This window comes from Tasmannia lanceolata, unplaced genomic scaffold (genome assembly GCF_043159265.1).
Source record: "Tasmannia lanceolata isolate RefF3 unplaced genomic scaffold, GAP_Taslan_0.1 ptg000015l, whole genome shotgun sequence".
Taxonomy (NCBI): domain Eukaryota; kingdom Viridiplantae; phylum Streptophyta; class Magnoliopsida; order Canellales; family Winteraceae; genus Tasmannia; species Tasmannia lanceolata.
Window position 1 is genome coordinate 50,763,464 of NW_027518692.1, and position 18,470 is coordinate 50,781,933.

The window sequence follows — 18,470 nt, forward strand, 5'->3', positions numbered from 1 at the left end:
CGTTATTTGGAAATCAATGTTTGTGGCAACTTCCTTTCCCGTCGCTGCTTCTCGACGTTGCTCCCGCTGCTGGGAGACATCCCTCCCTCCCTCTCTCTCTCTCTCTCTCTCTCTCTCTCTCTCTCTCTCAAAACATATTCATGAAGATGATTGATGTATTTTATATCCAAAATTCAAATCCAAATCAAAATACAAATGCATGAGGTATCCAAACGGGCCCTTAATTCGGTGTTAGGATTGTCCAATTGGCGCAGTTTTTTAGGCCATAGGATATTCAAGGTAAGACCTATCAATGGATGGTCCAGATCACCACAAAGATTAAGCCCTCTGTGTTACAGGGAAGACAGCAAATTCTTCTCCATTTGTTTTCATGCAAACAACTATAAATAAATAACACTAAGCAATGTATAACTTCACCTGTATCATTTTTCATGCAAAGCAAATGCCAAAAATACAGTAAATAATGGCATTGACCAATGCATGATGTACAGGGATAAAAGCCTAAAACCAACAGCTTTACATGTTGCATGACATAACTATTGCCACTGCCAAAGGGAATTGACATAATAATAAATAAAAAAAGGGTCAGTAGGTAGGAATTTCAATTCCATTTGCTCATACTTCTTAATTAAATTAATGCCATTCTAATGCTCCTAAGGTGGTAGACCCCATGCCTTCCCATACTTCACTGCAACCTACTTCTTCACTATCAACCCCTTCCATATTGCAGTCCCACAAGCCACTTCCATTTGCATCTGAATCCACAAGTCTACATTACATTATGAAGTCTAATACATACATATATGCTGGAAAATTTTAAGATGCTTAACAAGATGATATTTGCATAGAAGAAGGTTATCTAGTTGATTGTGTGGTCAACTTACAGTGATTAAAGAGGTGTTTTGGTCTCTTGTTCATAGACCTCTGTGCTGTCCCCTTTTGCTTAGGCTTTGGGTCATCACCAAGAATGACCAAGTACCTTGGAGCAGTGTGTCTCTCATCTGCACCTAAAATGGAGGCAGTCATTCAGGCCTTTGAAATTTCAGTGGCAAAAAGTTGGATTGATTGAATTGCACAAATTGAAGTGTTTCAATCATGCTATTTAAATGATAAGCAAGACAGTTGATAGTTGAAACTCAAACAAACAGATCACTTATACAGTTTCTCAATACTGTCAGAGAAGATTTGTCTTGTTTACAATGTGATAAAGAAGCAAAACCCAGTCAGAACAGAATGTTTCTCAAGAATAACATAGTTGACAAAAGCAGAGACCATTTCTAAATTCATTTCAGTAGGAAATAACCTAGAATAGAGATTAGATATATAATCAGAAGTTTAAACAAGGTAGTCTATATGTACATTTCAGGCTTTACTATCTGAAGGCATCTAATTTCAAGCCCTATTACGCATTATGGGGATACTTAATGTCTCCTTGATCACCGGGCCAATTGATTAGAGACTGATGCAGCAATAGAGTGAGTCGACACAATCATCTATTTACCATTATAGATGAGAAAATACCACCTTTTCCATACACCCATACAAACATCTATGATCTATTTACCATTATGGGTGACAGAATACCACTTTTTCCCTTGTGGGTGTAGGCATATGTGATGATATCTGCATCTTTTTCAATAGCCCCCAAATCAACCCACTAGCCAGCATTGCTGTCATTTTCATATGCCTCTTTCTTGCCAAACCCTAATCTGTGGTTTAGAACATACTCATTAGCCAATTACCAGCTGGTTATTTTATTTACAAAATTTTGAATGGTAAGGATTAAATCATTGAAAAATCGAAGACCGAGAAGCTCCCGAAAGGATACAAGGGAAGGGCTAATAGAGCCAATTACCAGCTGGTTATTTATTAGAAGAAAAAAAATGAAAAATAGGATGGTGAGTGAATTTTTGAGTAACGCATATGTGGCCTGATTAACCAGAGATATTAAAAAAACACTGTTTCTTTGTAATGGCCTTAAGAAGAAACCTTCAGAAACTGCAAATGGGGTTTTCCTTTTCTTTGAATCCTCCCCATTAATTGTATATTCTAACTGAAATTCTTCAGCCTCATCCCCACCACTTGAACCATGGCAGTCTTCTTGTTTTGATGTACGCTTGACTTGCTGAAAAAGAGCTCCATTAAGAAGAAAATCAGCATCAGATTCAGATTTTCTAAGTTCAATATGTTCCCCAGCAGACCCAGAAGCAATCGATGAAAATGGCTTCTGTTTTTCCTGTCAATGAATTCTCAATTCAGATGTTTCTGTGAGTAAAACCCATAAATGGAAAAAACAAACAAAATATAATGGAATGTGAAATAAGAGTAATGAAAATTGTAGATACCTGAATTGATTTTTGAGTAGTTTTGTTGAGCTTACGATCTAAGAAGTCAGAGAGAGATATACATGTCTTTGAAGGTTTGTTCTGTACATCTTCTTTGCAGTCCTTGGAACTGACATTAGCATATCAATATAACTATACATTAATTACTCAATCAATAAGAAGACGCCCCGATAATTTCGAAAGAAGATTAAAATAACATCTGAAGGGTTAAGATTGATCTCCTCTATAGACCACAGAGAAACAAAGTGGATACAACATCAGTATGTAGTCAGAGAGGGATATACGTAGCTTTGAACGTTTGTACATTCTGTTTGTGTATTATTTGTTGAGTTTAAGATTGATCCCCTCTATAAACCATGCACAGAAACAAAGCGGATAAAACATTATGAGATGTACATGATCCTTAGGGACATCTCTAATAGATCTTTGGCGATCAAACTCGGAGAAAATTGAATGAATTCCTTAGTTTCTTTGATTTTGAAAAACATAACAGGCTTAATTTTAATAAATATCTAAATATAATTACCTACTCTTACCTTGAAATTGAAAAAAAGAAAAAAAAAAGGGGTTCTGATATTTGAATTTCGTAACACCAAAAAAGACAAAAAATGGAAAAGAAAGCAAAAGGGTTACCTTGAATTCGATAGGAAGGATGAAGGAAGAGAGAGTTGTCCAAATTGCCTCATTGTTGACTGATTTCTCTTCATTTTCTCTCAAGAGATTAATTTCTGAAAACTTCTCTCTCTCAAACCTATTTACATTATTTCTCCTTTTTGGCGCCAATATTTCAAACTTTCCAATTTTCGTCTCGACCCGCTCAATTTCTAGGACTGTTCTCATCTTTCGAGAAGACCAGATAAAAACACTTCCAAAGCTAATGTGCCTGCCCATGTGGCCCCACTCCCTACTCATGAAGGAGGGCCCATATGGTCTTGCCAAATTCTATTGAGAACACCTTGATGGGCTCATCTAGGCCGTTGATCTATCAAGCCTTGGCTCCCCAATAGGGCTGTCGATATCATTGCTTAGTGGGATGATCTGATCGTTGATTTGCAATACACACGGTATGATCAAGATTGTTAATTTGGTGGGCCAGCCCCGTGTGTGGGACAAGAGTCCATTGTCCCTGTAAAAGGAAATTTTTTTTTACCAATTTACATTTATCAATAATGTTGAAAGGAAAACAATTTCCATCAATAATGGAATTCTACTATTTACTTTAAATAGTTTTAAATGAGTTGTTGGGAGTATGTTGGGAATTGTAAGTTGTAACAACCCTAGGCCATGTTTCGATTGCACTAATATTTTGGAAAAGTTTGGAAAGAATTTTTTTTTCCCTAATGTCCATATTTTTTCTTTTGTTTGGTTACAAATGAAAAGGGTAGCTTGAACAACAATAGTTCAAGTTCTATTTAGCGGGACTTCAATTTATAATGTTATCGACTTATCCCCTCGAAGTTGAAAATGAAAAAGTAAAAAAAAAAAAGGGAAAGATGAGAGAAGAGGGAAAAGTGGAAAAGCAAAACGTGTTGCTTAAGAAAATGGCATTTTTGTCCAGCTTTTAATGACAAGACCTCTTTTGTCCCTCGATGATAATTTCTGAAAAGCATGGGTCTTGTTGATAATTCCACCTAATTTTTGTCCCCCATTGGTAATTGATCCTATACTTTATCTGTTGGGTGGCGGACGGGCATTTTACTTACCATAGGGTGTTGTTCGCCTAAACATATAGAAGAAGCAACCTTCTGTCATGCCCCTATCTTTTAAAGGACCGGCTTCTAAAGTCAACTTACGTGAGAGGTGCCCCCCAATCACGTAAGAGGAGCTCGTCTCATCTTAGGGAAGGGAATCTTTATTCACCAGGAACCACCACTAGATCAGAAGCAGGATCCCCTCTCTCTAGGCGGGCAAACAAAAGAAAGAAAGCACACTTGTCAACTATCCACCCTACCGGGAAGCCATATCCATCTCTTCATATATTTTGAAAAATAAGATAATAATTCCACAAAAACTTCATCTTCTTTTCCTTCCATCCGCTGACGACTAAGATAACTAAAAATACCCTCGAGTGATTACGCGAGTTGCTCAAACAATTTGAATCAGCCCCTCTCACGATAGAAGAACAGATACTTACTATTTAAACCGGGGTGAATGGGTATCTTGATACGTTAGATATTGGACAGGTAAAGAAATTTCTTTTTCAGTTACGTACCTACTTAAAAGGAACATGGATTTCACTTATGTCTTATGGTAATGATGATAATGATGTCGAAGTAGAAAATTCTTGAAACCATTTTTCATGATTCCTTTATCAATCCTCAGATACTTGAAGAAGCATGAGATTGGTGAATCTAGTCTATAATCGATTCATTTGGGACTTTTCCGAGTCATTGGAATAGCTTATTTGGTTAATGACTTATTTTGTTCCCGTACTAAGAATCTAACCCGGCTCTCACTGTTCTCCTTTCACTTCTTCACAATCATCAGAACCAGAACCAAAAAGGGTTTGTATTGATGGCATCAGAATGAGAACCATGAACATAGGGTTTCTCTGGTTTCTTCTTCTTACAGAAAAGAGCCTAACAACCAGTTTCTTTAGCATTTTTCCCTCGAAGAACTCAGTTTCTGTTGTTCAAAGTTCAGTTACTCTTGTCAAAGTCTCATTAGTTACCTAATTATTCCTTTATCTCAAATCTCTAAGGCACAAATTTCATTATATCCCGAAGCATCGTACGAGAAACAAAGAAAGTGGTTGCTCAATCAGAAAAACATAAGGTTTTGAGGCAACCACAGGACCAAGTAAACCTTGCTTGCTTGCTTGTTTAAATAAAGATTTCCTTCCCTTTCTTTATTATGGCAATTGAATGAAGTGATACAGGTGCATGACCTCTTAGATTCTGAAGCTTAGAAGTCTTGAAGATAAGACCTTCGGCATGATGATAGTAGTATAGTCGATCTGATCTCGTGCACGCTTCCCAAAGGTTCTGTTTGGATTCTAAGAATTTCTGGAAAAGTTTGGAAAAGAAAACCTATTCGGGCATTTCCTTCTTTTCAATTATTTAATCACAGAGAACAAAAGTAACTCTAACCACTGTAATTCAAGTTTTATTTAGGGTGACCTTCATTATAAAATTTATAATGGAGGAAAAGGATTGTACGCTCGAGTGTACCAAGCTTATGGTACGCTCGAGTGCCTAATCACATGTGGGCCCACTTTGTTAGTATGATCCAAAGCATTCATTTGAAAGGCCCTTGCATAGATGGGGTGTGTACCAAAAATCAGCTCCATAGAATCATCCTAACTCATCCATTTGTGGAGGTCAAAATGGACGGACACTGTTTATCACAAATCTGCCCATTTTTGCCCTCCAAAAGTGGAGGTGTTAGGATGATTCAATGGAGCTGATTTTTGGTACACAACCTATCTATGATAGGGCCTTGCAAATGAATACTTTGTATCACCACAAAAAATGTGGGACCCATGTGATTGGGCACCCGAGGGTACCATAAGCTTCCTTTTCTTCTTTATAATAATATCCCTCTAAATAAGCCATAAACATAGAATTTCTCTACAAATCGTGCAAACAAAAAAAATTCTACAAGAAATGTTGTTTCTCTTGCATTCCAAACCGGGCCAAAAGGCAACGGTGATTAGCATTAAAAAAAAAATTGGACAAATCATAACATGCCCATTTTCTGACCATCCGGGAAGGCAGGGTTTACCACACTGCACCTGCAATGTAATCTCATTTTAATTGTACAAGGGTTGTTTGACACAGATAATAAACCCTCGAAAAAGAAGGTAAGATCAATTAACCCATATGCTCTGGTCAGAAAAGATGCAAAAAAGTGAAAAGTTTTGATTTCCACTGTTTTTTAACCTCAAGTTAAGCGATAATACTTCAAAAGAAACAACTTCCATGTCTGAAGAAGGGCTTTCGCAACGTTTTTCATCAACCAAAAATCACATTCTCCAACAACTAAGATTGAACAACTCCAAAGCATTTTCATTACATGGCCAACTTAATCTTTTTCTTCGGCCTCTTCCTCTTTCATCTTTTTCTCCCACCTGCGCTTCTGAGGAAGTCATAGTTCCCCACCCCAACAAGAAAAAAACAGTGTTAAATATCAGAGTAATAAAATTACAATATCAAATTCAAATTACTTTTGAGGCTGCTTCATAGATAACCAAGTTCACCGAAACAACACAAATATGTATGACAGCAGGATGATTACATGAAAATATATAAAGAGAAGGGAGATGATAATCCCAGTTCCTTGCTTCAATAATGACACTCCTGTCTTTACTCTACACTTCAAATTGGCTGTTGCGCCTTTTAGGGCATCATAATAGCATCCAACAGTCAATCAGGTGTAAAATAAACAGAGGAGTGCTATTATTAAAATAAGGGACTATGGTTGCTGAATGCAAGATTGAGGACATGTAAGCGGTGTGTAATACAGAGCTTCTGCTAGTTGCTGTAATGGTAAACATCACCCATGACAGAGAAATACAAGATTATAGAGGACAAACTCATAACCTTTCAAAGAACCTGATAGAAGAATAAAATAAATACCGGTACTCAGACTCCTCTACTCCATGATCTAGATGAAGGAACCAAAGATGAGAAATAGTACCATTGTCGTCCTGTGCTTTTAAGCATGCCTTCAAAGCATCCAAATGCACAATCTGAACATTCTGTTGTATCCAAATGAGAGCTTTCAAATCCTGCGCCAGTGAATCCAAGCTTTGGAAACCTTATACACTTACACTAATCGCGAAACCAGAGGGTGTGCTTTTGGCGAGGAAGAAAAGGGTTTCGGGATGGATTCTCGCGAGGAACCAGAGAGGGTGTGAGATAGGACGATGAACCAGGATTCTGGCCAAGCAAGCAGGTTTACAGGATGGGTTTTCAGAAGGAAGAGGAGGATGAACCAGAAAGGGTTGGGTTTACGGAAAAAAGAGGAGGATGAACCCATCGTTTTAAATTTCGGCCGAAATTTCGGATTTCAGCCGGTACAGACACCTTTAAGATTTCAACCGAAATTGCCGACCGAAATCTTGTAATATACCGAAATTGTTTTTCTGAATTTTACATGATTTTGGTCGGAACCGAAAAATTTCAGTTGTGGCCGAAACCAACATTTAAAACCATGGATGAACCAGAGGGCAGGGTTTTCCGGTTTTAGTAGGATTCCGGCCAAGTAAGAGCACGGTTATGGGCTGGTTTACGTGAGGAAGAGGAGGAAGAACTAGAGAGGAGTGGGTTTTTGAAATTTCAAACCAAAGAGATGGTTTGCGTTTTCAATGTCCCGATAACCAGGATTCTAGGGAGAATTTGGTAAAAACCGATGGCCTGAGGCAGAAAGTTACATTACACATGCGTAGACGGGTGCCACATCAGATTTCCCATTTGCTAAAGTGAGTCAACAAAACAATCGGATTTTGCCAATTTCGTGGAAAATGGCCTTTTTTCCATTTACTTTCCCCCTGAAGTTGGTCAACTGAACATACAGTAAAAGAAAGCCATAGGGAAACCATCTAGCCCAAGAGCTTTGTTTCTATTCATGGAGCAAAGGTATTACTTCCTTGGTAGTGTCCTCTTTTCCCTTTATAAAACTTCTCAATAGATTTTAATTATATGGGTCATTCAACTTGAAAGGAATGCTAGGGTCTTGTTTACAAATTGGAATCACACCAAATGTTTTGATATTAGTTACGAGTATCAACTGGGTGATGTTGAACATGTGTACCATTTGCACATTAAAGGGGTTTCTTTCTTCCAATTTATTCAACAAAAAAACACTGGGGCTGGACCACTTTCTTATGTTCTTCCCTCTTAGAGCTTTTGGGAATTGCAAATGTCATTGAAGTAGAGGTAATAGCTCAATTCCAAAGGTTTTGAGTCAGTTGAGGAATTCAATCCTTGATGTTCTAGGGTTGACGAGAGCTCGCAAAATGTGATTGGATGGTTCAAAAAGTTGTGTCAAACCCTTAGGTGTTTCTTTACCTAGGTTTGCAAGAGGTCCAATTCATGTTTCCTTGATGGCTCACACCTAAGACATAGGAAGAAAACTCGATGTACAATCACGAGAATGAGGAACTAAAAGCGTGACTTGTACTTTTTATGTTTTTGTTGGATCAGAATCGTGTCTTTATATATAACCTTCCCTTTTTCTCCTTACTATAAATCCCATCTTTTCAAATGGTAAATCTCATCTTTTCATTATTAACAAAGAAAGTGGTTTTGCTTGTTGAATACGCTAAGTCAAAGAATACATTGATTTCCAAATCATTGGACATGTCACGTGTCCTTGGAGACTAGAATATGTAGGTACCAGTGTCTGATTATGCCTAGCTCATGTCAGGTCATGTGATGCTTATAAGATCAAAGAGAGTGGAATGGATAGTAAAAAAAATTTTGAACAGGGGAATGAATAGTAAAATTATGACTGTGGCAGCGAACATGACAGGTAAACATGATCCATCAAGATAACATAGGCTTCAAAAGTAAGTTGATTGATTACACCAATTAGTTTCACTAACTTGATAGGTAATAGACAATGTGAATGCAACCATGACTAAACCACTAAAGAAGAACGCGAAAAGGAAAGGAAGCTTCAGATCCTAGGAAGAAGGTAAATAGAAAAGGATGTAGTGAATCCCACGATTGGACGAGGGCCGAGGGGGGAAAAGATTTTATGCGCTCTGTAAAATTGTAATGACATTTCTTCTTAGCTCATTCATGTGCAATGTTGTTTGACTGAAAATCAACTAAAGTATCTCATGACTCAATTCTCAATGGAGGATTATCCCACAACAGGTACTAGTGAAGGCCTTGAAATCAATTACTCAGGCTACATTAACCATTATTATTAACCTCTTCATAAAAAATCGACCCTTTAACAACACTTCCCTCGTATACAATCAGATCTCACACCACTTGCAACCCTGATATGACTTCTCAAGCATACTAGTCAACAAACACATTAGGGCCCTACCAAAATTTGGTCCTAATGATCCTAGAATGAGGACGGAGTTATGGGGAAAAAATAATGCGGTTGGAATATAGCTTGGTTGTATGTGGTGTCTAGGAAGGGATTTCAACACTACTCGTTTTGCGGAGGAAAAATAACAGCCTAATCATATCACTACAATCATGAGAAATTTCAATCTTTTGATTAATGACCTTAGATTGATAGATCTCCCAGTGGAGGGATTGAAATATACCTGGTCAAACAATAGAAGATTAATGCGGTTGGTATATGGGGTGATTGCACGTGGTGTCTAGGAAGGGATTTCAACACTATTTGTTTTGCGGAGGAAAAATCAGGGCCTAATCGTACCACTACAAACATGAGAAATTTCAATCTTTTGATTAATGGCCTTAAAATTGACCGATCTCCCAGCGGAGGGTTTGAAATATACTTGGTCAAACAACAGACCGAGGCTTATTCAAAGAAAAAAAAAAGATGGTGCCAAGGAGGTGAAAGATTTTCTGCTTATCAGTTTGGTGAACAGTGTGTATAAGACTTATCACCAAGACTTTGGCGAGCCATATGAGAAAATTTGTGGGAGCAATCATTTCTCCTTTCCAGGGTGCATTTGTGCAGGGTAAGCATATTCTTGATGGGGTGCTAATAGCTAACAAGTGCTTGGAATCTTGGAAGAGGTTTCTTTGATGGTGTGTAAAGGGGGAATGGAAAAAGCCAACGACCAAGTCGGATGGGATTTTGTGGACTTCTTGACATGATGGGTTTAGTGAGGTGTGGAGACATAAATGCGAGAATGCATGCCGAGACCCTCATTGTCCAGGATGATTAATTGAAGTCCTAAGGGATATTTCCAGAGTTCTAGGGTTCTATGACATGGTGATCCATTATCGCCATTTCTCTTTACTATTGTTGAGGAGGCTTTGAGCCAAACATTAGCACAAGCGAACCAAGCAGGTTTGAATGTAGGTGTGTCTATCAGGGAGGCCGGGTCAACTACGCATCCTTAATTCGATAATGACACCGTTATTCTCAGTATAGTTGTCAGTGATCAAGTAAAAAATTTGCACATCATCTTGAGATAGTTTCAAGGTGTCTCAGAGCTTGGTCAATCTAGGAAAAAGGTTTGATGGTGGGGAGCACTGGGGATCAATCAACTCTTTCCTAGTAGGCTAGAATTTTGGTATGTGCTACATTGGCTTTGACAATGTCTTACTCGGGTATTCCATTGGGTTTTGGTATTTCGACAAGTTCCATATGAAAACCCATTCTAGAGGGGATGAAGAAGAAAACTGCGGGTTGGAAGAAATCTTATTTACCACCAGCGTGGCACATCACTCTCATAAAAGGCGGCTTTGTCTAATTAGCCAGTCTATTATATGTCATTATTCAAAATCTCGATGGGAGTAGCTAAGAAAATGGGGAAACTATATCAGGACTTTTTATGGGAAGGGAATGAAGACAGGGATATACTCAAATATCTTGAGAACTCGAAATGGTTTGTCTTCCTAAGGAGGAAGGGGTTTTGGGAATTGGTGACTGAGTGAGTAAAAACAAAGCACTCTTGAGCAGGTGGTCTGGAAAATTGGCAAGAAGGAAGCACACTGGAGGAGGTGGCACGGGGAAGTAAAGGGGGCGAATATATCACCTTTCTTGTTAAAAATATAAATGCTTATGTCTTTGATTGTTAAGAAATGTGTGCGTGTAGTTTGGGGATGAGTTTTTTTCTACAATCTTAAGGATACCGAATTCTATTGTCTGGTTAACTTGCTTTGTATCTTGGTAGAGTGTTTTGTCTCTTAGCTTAGGTATTGATGGACCATAGCGTTTAGGCACTTGACCCTAGGAGAATCCAAGCTTTTGCTGGACAGTTTTTCTTAAGAAAATGAATACGATGGGTAGATTCAAAAGGCGTAAGTTCCAGTTGGAGAATAGGTGCATTATGTGTATGGACGAAGAAGAAACAACCGATCATTTGTTTATCCACTGTAGCATCCACTATTTGGCATAAGGTGTATGAGTAGTTTGGTCTCTGTTGGGTGACGGCAAGTCCGATTATGAACGTCCTAGAGCTGGCACAATGGTCAGATTGGCACCATGGGAAGTATTCTCTAGGAGCTAGTTTCTTTTTTCGATGTGGGAAATATGGGGGTAAGGAACTCTCGCAGTTTTGAGGACGTTATATCTTCAGTGGCTTGGATTGCTTAGAAGATCAAATTTAATGTGCCTACTTGGGCAAAGACAAGAAAGGAGTTTTAGAGATATTTTTCCAATTTAATTCTTAGGAATTGGAAGTCTATCATGATTCATGACAGTAAGAGTTCTAAAGCTAGAATTGTGGCTAGATGGCATCCCCCTCCTCCTAATTCTTTAAAGTTGAATGCCATTGGTTGCTCCCTTGGACAACCCAGTCCAGTTGGTATAGAGGGACTTTTAAAGGATAGCGATGGTCACATAATCTTCGCTTTCTCTGAACCGATCCATCACGCTGATTGGTTAGAGGCGGAGGTGAGAGCTCTTCATCACAGGTTGTGCATCTTCACTAGCAAGTGAATCAAAAATTGAAGGTGGAGGGTAATTACTTTAATGTCATTTCTTGGAATCGAGGGATGGAGGCGGGACTTGAAGATTAGCAAGATTCATCGATGACTAGGGGTCACAATGTTGTTTTATCTCACATCCAGGAGCAGTAATGATTTAACCGATAGATTATCTAAGTCGGGAACGTTGAAAGCAAAATTGTATTCAGGGTGGCCTTTGCCCTTTGATCTCAACATGTAATCTTCAGTTTTTCTAATAAATTGGTTATCTTCTATATATATAAAGAATTACTAGGAGTAGTGGCGATGAACATAACTAGGAAATAAGCCAGTTTATTGTGTGTAGCACCCAAGAATCATGAGATTTGAGATCTTTAAGTGCAAGGACATTGTATTTTCTTGTATCCCCTGTTCAAGAAATTAATTAGCTGATTTGTCGGCTAAGTTTGGTGTCCATAAAGCTTTGTATGAGGGGCAACCTCTACCCCTAGTAATTCTTCCTCTTCTTAATCCAGTTGTCATTTCAAAAAGAAAGTGCAATTTAACAGGAATCCATCAAACGCAAGCTTTGTAAATGTTCAAGTGTTTATATTTGGTTATTGCTAAATCAGTTTTTAAGCATTGTGCTAGATTTATTTCCTATTCATTACAATATGAGCCGTTCCTGCTCACTCAAGCTACCCATGGAATGCTCTTAAACATGCAGCTTATTAATCAAACATATGAGATTACCCAACATCTTACTGGTTAAAGTAATTTCATTTTAGTTGCAGGAATGAAGTTCCTTTTATTTTCAATCAATAACGAAAAGATATAGGGAAATAAAAAGAAATAAATCAAATGCAAAAAATCATTAAAAGCAGGCAGTACAATCCTAAATCATGATGACCAGATTCACCAGAATATGTATCAAAGCAAATGGTTGTGAAACCATGGCCACTTTATAAAGCTTTAGGAATTACGACATTGATCTAACATAGCAAGAAAATCGTGTTCCTTCTGTTTTCTTGTTCGTACTCTCTCTCTCTCTCTGTTTTTTTTTTTTTTTTTTAAATTTTCTCTAGTATTAAATTTCTGTGTTGAATATGCATTATTTGAAATTGTGTTCAATTAGGAAAAACGGTAACAAATTACAGGGAAAAAAATAATAACAAAGTTCGATTGCACAACCGACCTTGTAATCCAATAACATTTGCGGCATTTTCTTCATCAATTCGGCAGTATTCGCTCTCCTGGCATTTAATTAAAACAATAAAGACAAGTCACAACCTCGCAAAATATTATACAAAAATGACGATTTTATAATCCGTGGTTGTAAAATCCTGGTTTTTACAAGCTAAAACCTGGTTTTTATAAGGTAAAACCAGGATTTTATAAGCTAAAATCTGGATTGTACACTTTCGAGTTTGTAAAATCTAGGTTTTAGCAAATGAATTCCAAGTTTTAGCTTATGAAATCCAGGATTATAAAATCCATGTATCCAAACAGCCAATTAGAAATGTGAAAACACACTTTTCCGCGGATATTCGATCGCATTTATGCCCTTTCCTCCTGGTCCTCATCTCTTTCCTCGCAGGATCAAACGTCCAATCCCTAAATTTCAAAGATTAAAAAAAAAAAAAAACTAAAACCCTAAAAAAATAGTTACAAGAGAGATAGATAAAATTAGGGTTGAAAAGAACGAAAAACGAACTCTCCGGCGAGGAGAACTTCTTTGCGAAGGCGGGCACGACGACGAGCGCTGATTGCGAGGGGTTTCCAAGCACCAAGCTCCCAATAGCCCCAAACGCCCTTCGAAAGGTTGTCTTTGTATTTCTCAAGTTTCTCTTTCCATGGGTACTGGTACTCTCCTATCGCTTTCACAGCAGATTTCGCTACTTTTCCGGCCATTTCTCTTCTCTTTTTCTTTTTTTTCCTTTCAGGGATTCTCACTTGCTTACTATATACTATCTGCACAAGCGATGGGGATTAGAACCTAGAAGACAGAGAGAAGGATTTTTTGTTTTTCATGGGTAATTGATATCCGCACCCCACTTAATAAAGTGAGGAGTGTCATCGTCAGAATATAGTAGTGCGGATAAGATTTCCCTCTGTTAATTGTTAGCGCATGGTTGTTTTGGATTTTGAGAACCGATTGCGAGTCAAAAATTGATTATTGATGGCTCATTATTGGTTCTTAAAATCCAAAACAACCCGGTTTGAGTTGAGGTGGTCAACTGTTGGTACCATATCAAATTGGGTTAACTCGACCGAACCCAACCCGAGTTGGAAATCGGGTTGGGTTGGAAAATTGGGTTCCTAGGGTTGGGTCAGGTTGGCCTCAACCCGACCCAAGTTGCATCCCTAGATCAAAGAGAGGCCCAGAGAGTTATGGTGTACCTGGGTCGGGCAGGCTCAACCCAAATCTTAGAGGTTCAACCCGATTTTGGCTCATTGGCAAGCACACCCAATCCAAACTCAGCCTCCATCCTCTAATTTTCTCATGAATTTCTTAGAGTTCGTTCATTTCCGTTCTCAAGAAAGAGCTGGAAAGGAAATTACCGTGTATTTTCTCAGGAAATATAAAATCCCGCTGTTCTCTTCTTTTTCTCGAGAAGTAATAAGTATTACATGGAAAATCTACTTTCTCGCCAAATGCTCAAATTGATTTCAATAAAAAAAAAAGTGAGGAAAGCGCCTTTCCTTTGCGCGCAAGAAAACTTATCGGGCTTATGTTTTTCAACTCACACGTCTGAGGAGCGAAACCCTAGCCGCTCCTCTTCATAGGGTAAACAAGTAGTAAACCCTAGTCGCTCCTCTTCATATAATGCTCCTTGGGGTTCTGTTTACACTTGTATTTTCTATTCAACCCTAGGGCTCTGTTTGGTTAGATGAGATTTTAGTGGAAGTAGTAGTCAACGAGGAGGTGACAAGGGTGGGATATGTGTAGACTTGTCTAAGAAGATTAGAGGGAATTTTGGTAGTGTGTTTGGTTAGATGTCAAAGCATGTGAGAGAATGGAGGGGTGTCATTAACAAAATAAATAGTAGAAGAGAGAGAAAGAGGAGAGAGAAAGAGAGAAAAAACTAATGATTACACATGACATATCATATTCTATTCTTCTCCCCTCTAAAATTTACCAAAAACAAGGTTTGGCATTGGAAAAGTAGGGGAGGGGACAATCCTGCCACATAGGCGTCACCTAAGCAAAAAGCTAATAATGATGTCTCTTCCATGTCTAGTAGTCAAATGGGATTTGAGCTAAAAAATGACAACCAAACAACATTTGGTATTTCATATTCCTAGAAATGCTCAGCCGTCTTCCCTACTTTTTACAACCTTGCCGGGTTTTTTTTTTGTTCCTGGGAGTTATGTGGGAGAGTAGGTTAAATTTTGGTCCCATCCCATGTTTGGTTGCCTTTCAGCACTAGGTTTATTTTAATCCCACTCTTGTAATGATTACTTGTGGGGTGAATTTTTTAATCCCACTTTTGTAATGATTGCCTTTTCATCCCATCCCAAGATAACCCCAGGAACAAAAATAAACTCAGGAACCAAAAATAAGCTTGAGAAGAATTTTTTTTCTACCCAACAGTTCAAGCAACCAAACAAAGGTTTTTTTTTTCCCACCATAATCCGGTGAACCAAACATGGGGTTTTTATTTTACCAGGATACTTCCAGGACTTTTTTTTCCCCACCTATCTCCCAGGGTATTTTTTTCTCCCACATAACTCCCAGGAACAAAAAAAACCCGGCAACCATACAGAGCTAGGAGAATGGTTCACTGCGTGAGGATAAATTCACCCTTTTTAACGTTTTTCTTTGCCTTAACTAATAACGTTAAGGAGGGGGGGGGGATTTTATCCGTTAGAGGGGGGATATATCATTCCCCAAAAAATGTTGTAAAATAGTGGGCCCACCCTACATAAGTGCTAGGTAGAGATTGTTTGGACCCACCAAATCAAAAAAATTAGTGGGCCCATCTGATGCATGGTTTGAGTGAAGTTGGAGGGACCCGTGCTACCAAAACATTGTGTAAAATGGTGGGCTTCATCTTAGGCATGAATTTGAGTGGAGAGTGGGCCCATTCATGGGTGTAAAACAGTGAGGCCTGCTCATGAGGTGTACAAACTACAAAGGGTTCACCGTAGACAACACACTCTCTCTCTCTTACCGGCTTACCGCACTACTCCAAAATACTGAATAAAGTCCCAAAAATAAATGCTTTACACCAAATTTTTAGGCATTATAATAGAAGGAAAAGAGGGAAAGAATTTACTGCCTTAAATCAAACGATTTAGGACCATTCATCTGATGTGCATGTTATTGCAGTATATTTGAGTAGTTACAAACTTACAATGTAATTATTAGTTACTAGGGATTTACTAGTGTCCATCAGCATAAGACATTTCGCGGATGGCATGTTGCATGTAGAGCAGCCACATGGGCTAGTCATCAGGCATTTACTCTATGACAATCCTTGTTGGGATGTAAATTTCCCAAATATAACTCAAAAAAGTCGCATTAGAAAATGAAAGTGGGGCACTTTCATGTTTCAAACCAGCACATGCTATACTAAATGTGGATGATTATGCCCTAAAAATCTCTGCCATCTGACCAGTTCCCTTTATTTTTTCCAAAAGAACATTCAAATCAAGGAGATGTCATGAACCCTGCTCACAAACAATATAGAAGTGATCAAAGACGATCGCCGACTTCAGCGCACATTTTGTTTAATGTGAACATAGCTTTGGAATTTGGATTCACATTTTGAATCCTTTTCAAAGGGAAGCCACTATAAAGAAACCAAAACTTCAATGGCTACCCATGGAGAATATCGAAACAAGAGACTAGTGTCACGAGGACGCAGTTGGTATTAAAAATGGTTTTCCCTGGAAAAGGCTGGCCATAGCATATGCGTATGTTGAGGTTGCCGCACGGGTTTATCTGTGAGAAAAGAAAATGCCTGTGACACTAGGCTCACCAACTAGCCTAATTCCTCTGGGTTCAGTGAACTCCTTGACACTGGAAACCTCCCCGAAAATTCATCCATCATCGAGTAGAACTTCTCTGTCTCTGGTTGTGACCTGTCTCCAACTTTAAACTTGCGAACAATTTCATTCAAGTCTACAAGACTACTACCAGTTGTTATGCTCACCCCTCTTTGCTTCATCATTCCCTTCACCTTGGCCACATCCTCCCATCTACCTGCCGCAGAGTACACATTCCATAGCAATCTGTAGGGAGAGCCATTGTTGGGTTCCAACTCAATTGGTGCTTTGCGATACGCTCACCCAATTCCACATCACTACAAAATCGACTAGACCAGAGCAAGCCACTCCACACCAATGACTCTGAACCCTTTGGCATGTTCTTTAACACTTCATATGCTTCTTGAACAAGCCCAACTACACCATAGAGATTGGTCATAAACCAATAGTGAGCAAACATGGGTTCAATGTTATATACTCTGGTCCTTTGATCGCAAGTATTTCTTCCCCTCCGATAACAACCCGCCACGAGCACAAGCACATAAGACACCAATAAAGGTGACTTCGTCCGACATGACTCCTAGACTTTCTGGTTGTGAATCATCATGGTCATCTTTGTCTTTGTAACCTTCAGAACAAAATTTCAAGGCATGAACTAAACATGAAATTGTTGGTAGACTCACTGGGAAAACAGTTAATCAATTGATTGACATTCAATGCAAATGAAAATTACCAAATTATAATTAGTCAAGAGAAATTGGTCTAACCACCGTTGCTCTTTTGCAAAAACATCAGCCATTCAATTTTTGGGGGGAAAATGAAACTAAAAACCAAAAGGGTACATGGTTGAGTAAGCAGCCACCAAAAACCCACTTGGTTTTTGTGCAACTAACTCCATTGTGAGAGTCCATGACTCAGTAACAGTTTTTATGAAAGGCCCTATTTGTTTTGGATTTTGAGAACCGATTGTGAGAATCAGTTTTGGACTCGCAATCGGTTCTCAAAATCCAAAACAAATGTTGCCTAAGCCTATCAAACTACTTCAATGTTAGTTGAATTGTCCAAAGGGAAATGATATCAACGCTGCAATGTTTTGATAACATCCGCACATCATCTTGTCATTTAGTATTTAAAGGGCTGTCAGAAATAGGCTCTCGCCGTTCATTTGGAAGTGGGTTTGGAGGTTTTTTTTTAATTTGATTGGATTTTCGCCATTAAAGGGCGTTGGGTTCTTTCTTTCTTCCTTATTTTTCCTCAGCAATTAAGGAAGAACTCATTTGATCCGCTGTCTACTCTCCTTGATCCTTATCGGCCACCACCATTTTAACTTCCTCCGAGTCAATCTCCACTGCTGCAACTTCTTCCAAAATAGTTACAATTGCATCTTACGGCGCGTTTGGCAACCTTGAAAAAATATTCCGTGGAATATTAGTGGGACCAGTTATTGGAGCGAAAAGAAGGACTATTGCAAGATCCAAAACCTTGAGCGTTCTTTAAATTCTTTTAGAGTGATTTTTTTTTTCTAGCCTCAAAAAAATGAGAACTGTGAATAGAATTCATCCTATTTTTTAGGCATTATTTTCTGGAGGAATGTTTAGAGCGATTCACAAGTCACAATCTT

General features: G+C 38.5%; 2 protein-coding genes across 4 annotated transcripts; both read right to left on the minus strand.

Annotated features, from left to right (window-relative positions):
- Window positions 1-318: 318 nt before the first annotated feature.
- LOC143846431 (RNA-binding protein) lies at window positions 319-3,167 on the minus strand. Of its 3 annotated transcripts, none has more exons than XM_077354866.1 (5): window positions 2,979-3,167; window positions 2,346-2,454; window positions 1,990-2,125; window positions 885-1,007; window positions 319-755 (listed from the first exon to the last, which is right to left on the minus strand). In XM_077354866.1, exons 1-5 carry the CDS (start codon window positions 3,050-3,052, stop codon window positions 634-636), a joined length of 564 nt encoding a protein of 187 aa, XP_077210981.1. In that variant the 5' UTR covers window positions 3,053-3,167; the 3' UTR covers window positions 319-633. The 3 variants fall into 3 exon arrangements, with proteins under 3 accessions (XP_077210981.1, XP_077210980.1, XP_077210979.1); XM_077354865.1 differs by having other exon boundaries at window positions 885-1,001; window positions 1,990-2,236; XM_077354864.1 differs by having other exon boundaries at window positions 1,990-2,236.
- Window positions 3,168-5,881: 2,714 nt separating this feature from the next.
- Window positions 5,882-13,821, minus strand: LOC143847011 (uncharacterized). Its single transcript, XM_077355664.1, has 4 exons — window positions 13,572-13,821; window positions 13,391-13,471; window positions 13,053-13,110; window positions 5,882-6,422 (listed from the first exon to the last, which is right to left on the minus strand). Exons 1-4 carry the CDS (start codon window positions 13,766-13,768, stop codon window positions 6,369-6,371), a joined length of 390 nt encoding a protein of 129 aa, XP_077211779.1. The 5' UTR covers window positions 13,769-13,821; the 3' UTR covers window positions 5,882-6,368.
- Between the last annotated feature and the right edge of the window lie 4,649 nt (window positions 13,822-18,470).

Excerpts from the sequence above, each read along its gene's own strand:
- LOC143846431 (XM_077354864.1), bottom strand. The coding sequence starts at position 3,052 with ATGAAGAGAAATCAGTCAACAATGAGGCAATTTGGACAACTCTCTCTT. Across the intron at positions 1,008-1,989 it reads CCCATTTGCAGTTTCTGAAG|GTGCAGATGAGAGACACACT; the intron begins GTTTCTTCTTAA and ends CCTCCATTTTAG. Across the intron at positions 756-884 it reads AAAACACCTCTTTAATCACT|ATGCAAATGGAAGTGGCTTG; the intron begins GTAAGTTGACCA and ends TTGTGGATTCAG.
- LOC143847011 (XM_077355664.1), bottom strand. The coding sequence starts at position 13,768 with ATGGCCGGAAAAGTAGCGAAATCTGCTGTGAAAGCGATAGGAGAGTAC. Across the intron at positions 13,111-13,390 it reads GATCGAATATCCGCGGAAAA|GAGAGCGAATACTGCCGAAT; the intron begins GTGTGTTTTCAC and ends ATTAAATGCCAG. Across the intron at positions 6,423-13,052 it reads AAATGTTATTGGATTACAAG|AAGCGCAGGTGGGAGAAAAA; the intron begins GTCGGTTGTGCA and ends TGACTTCCTCAG.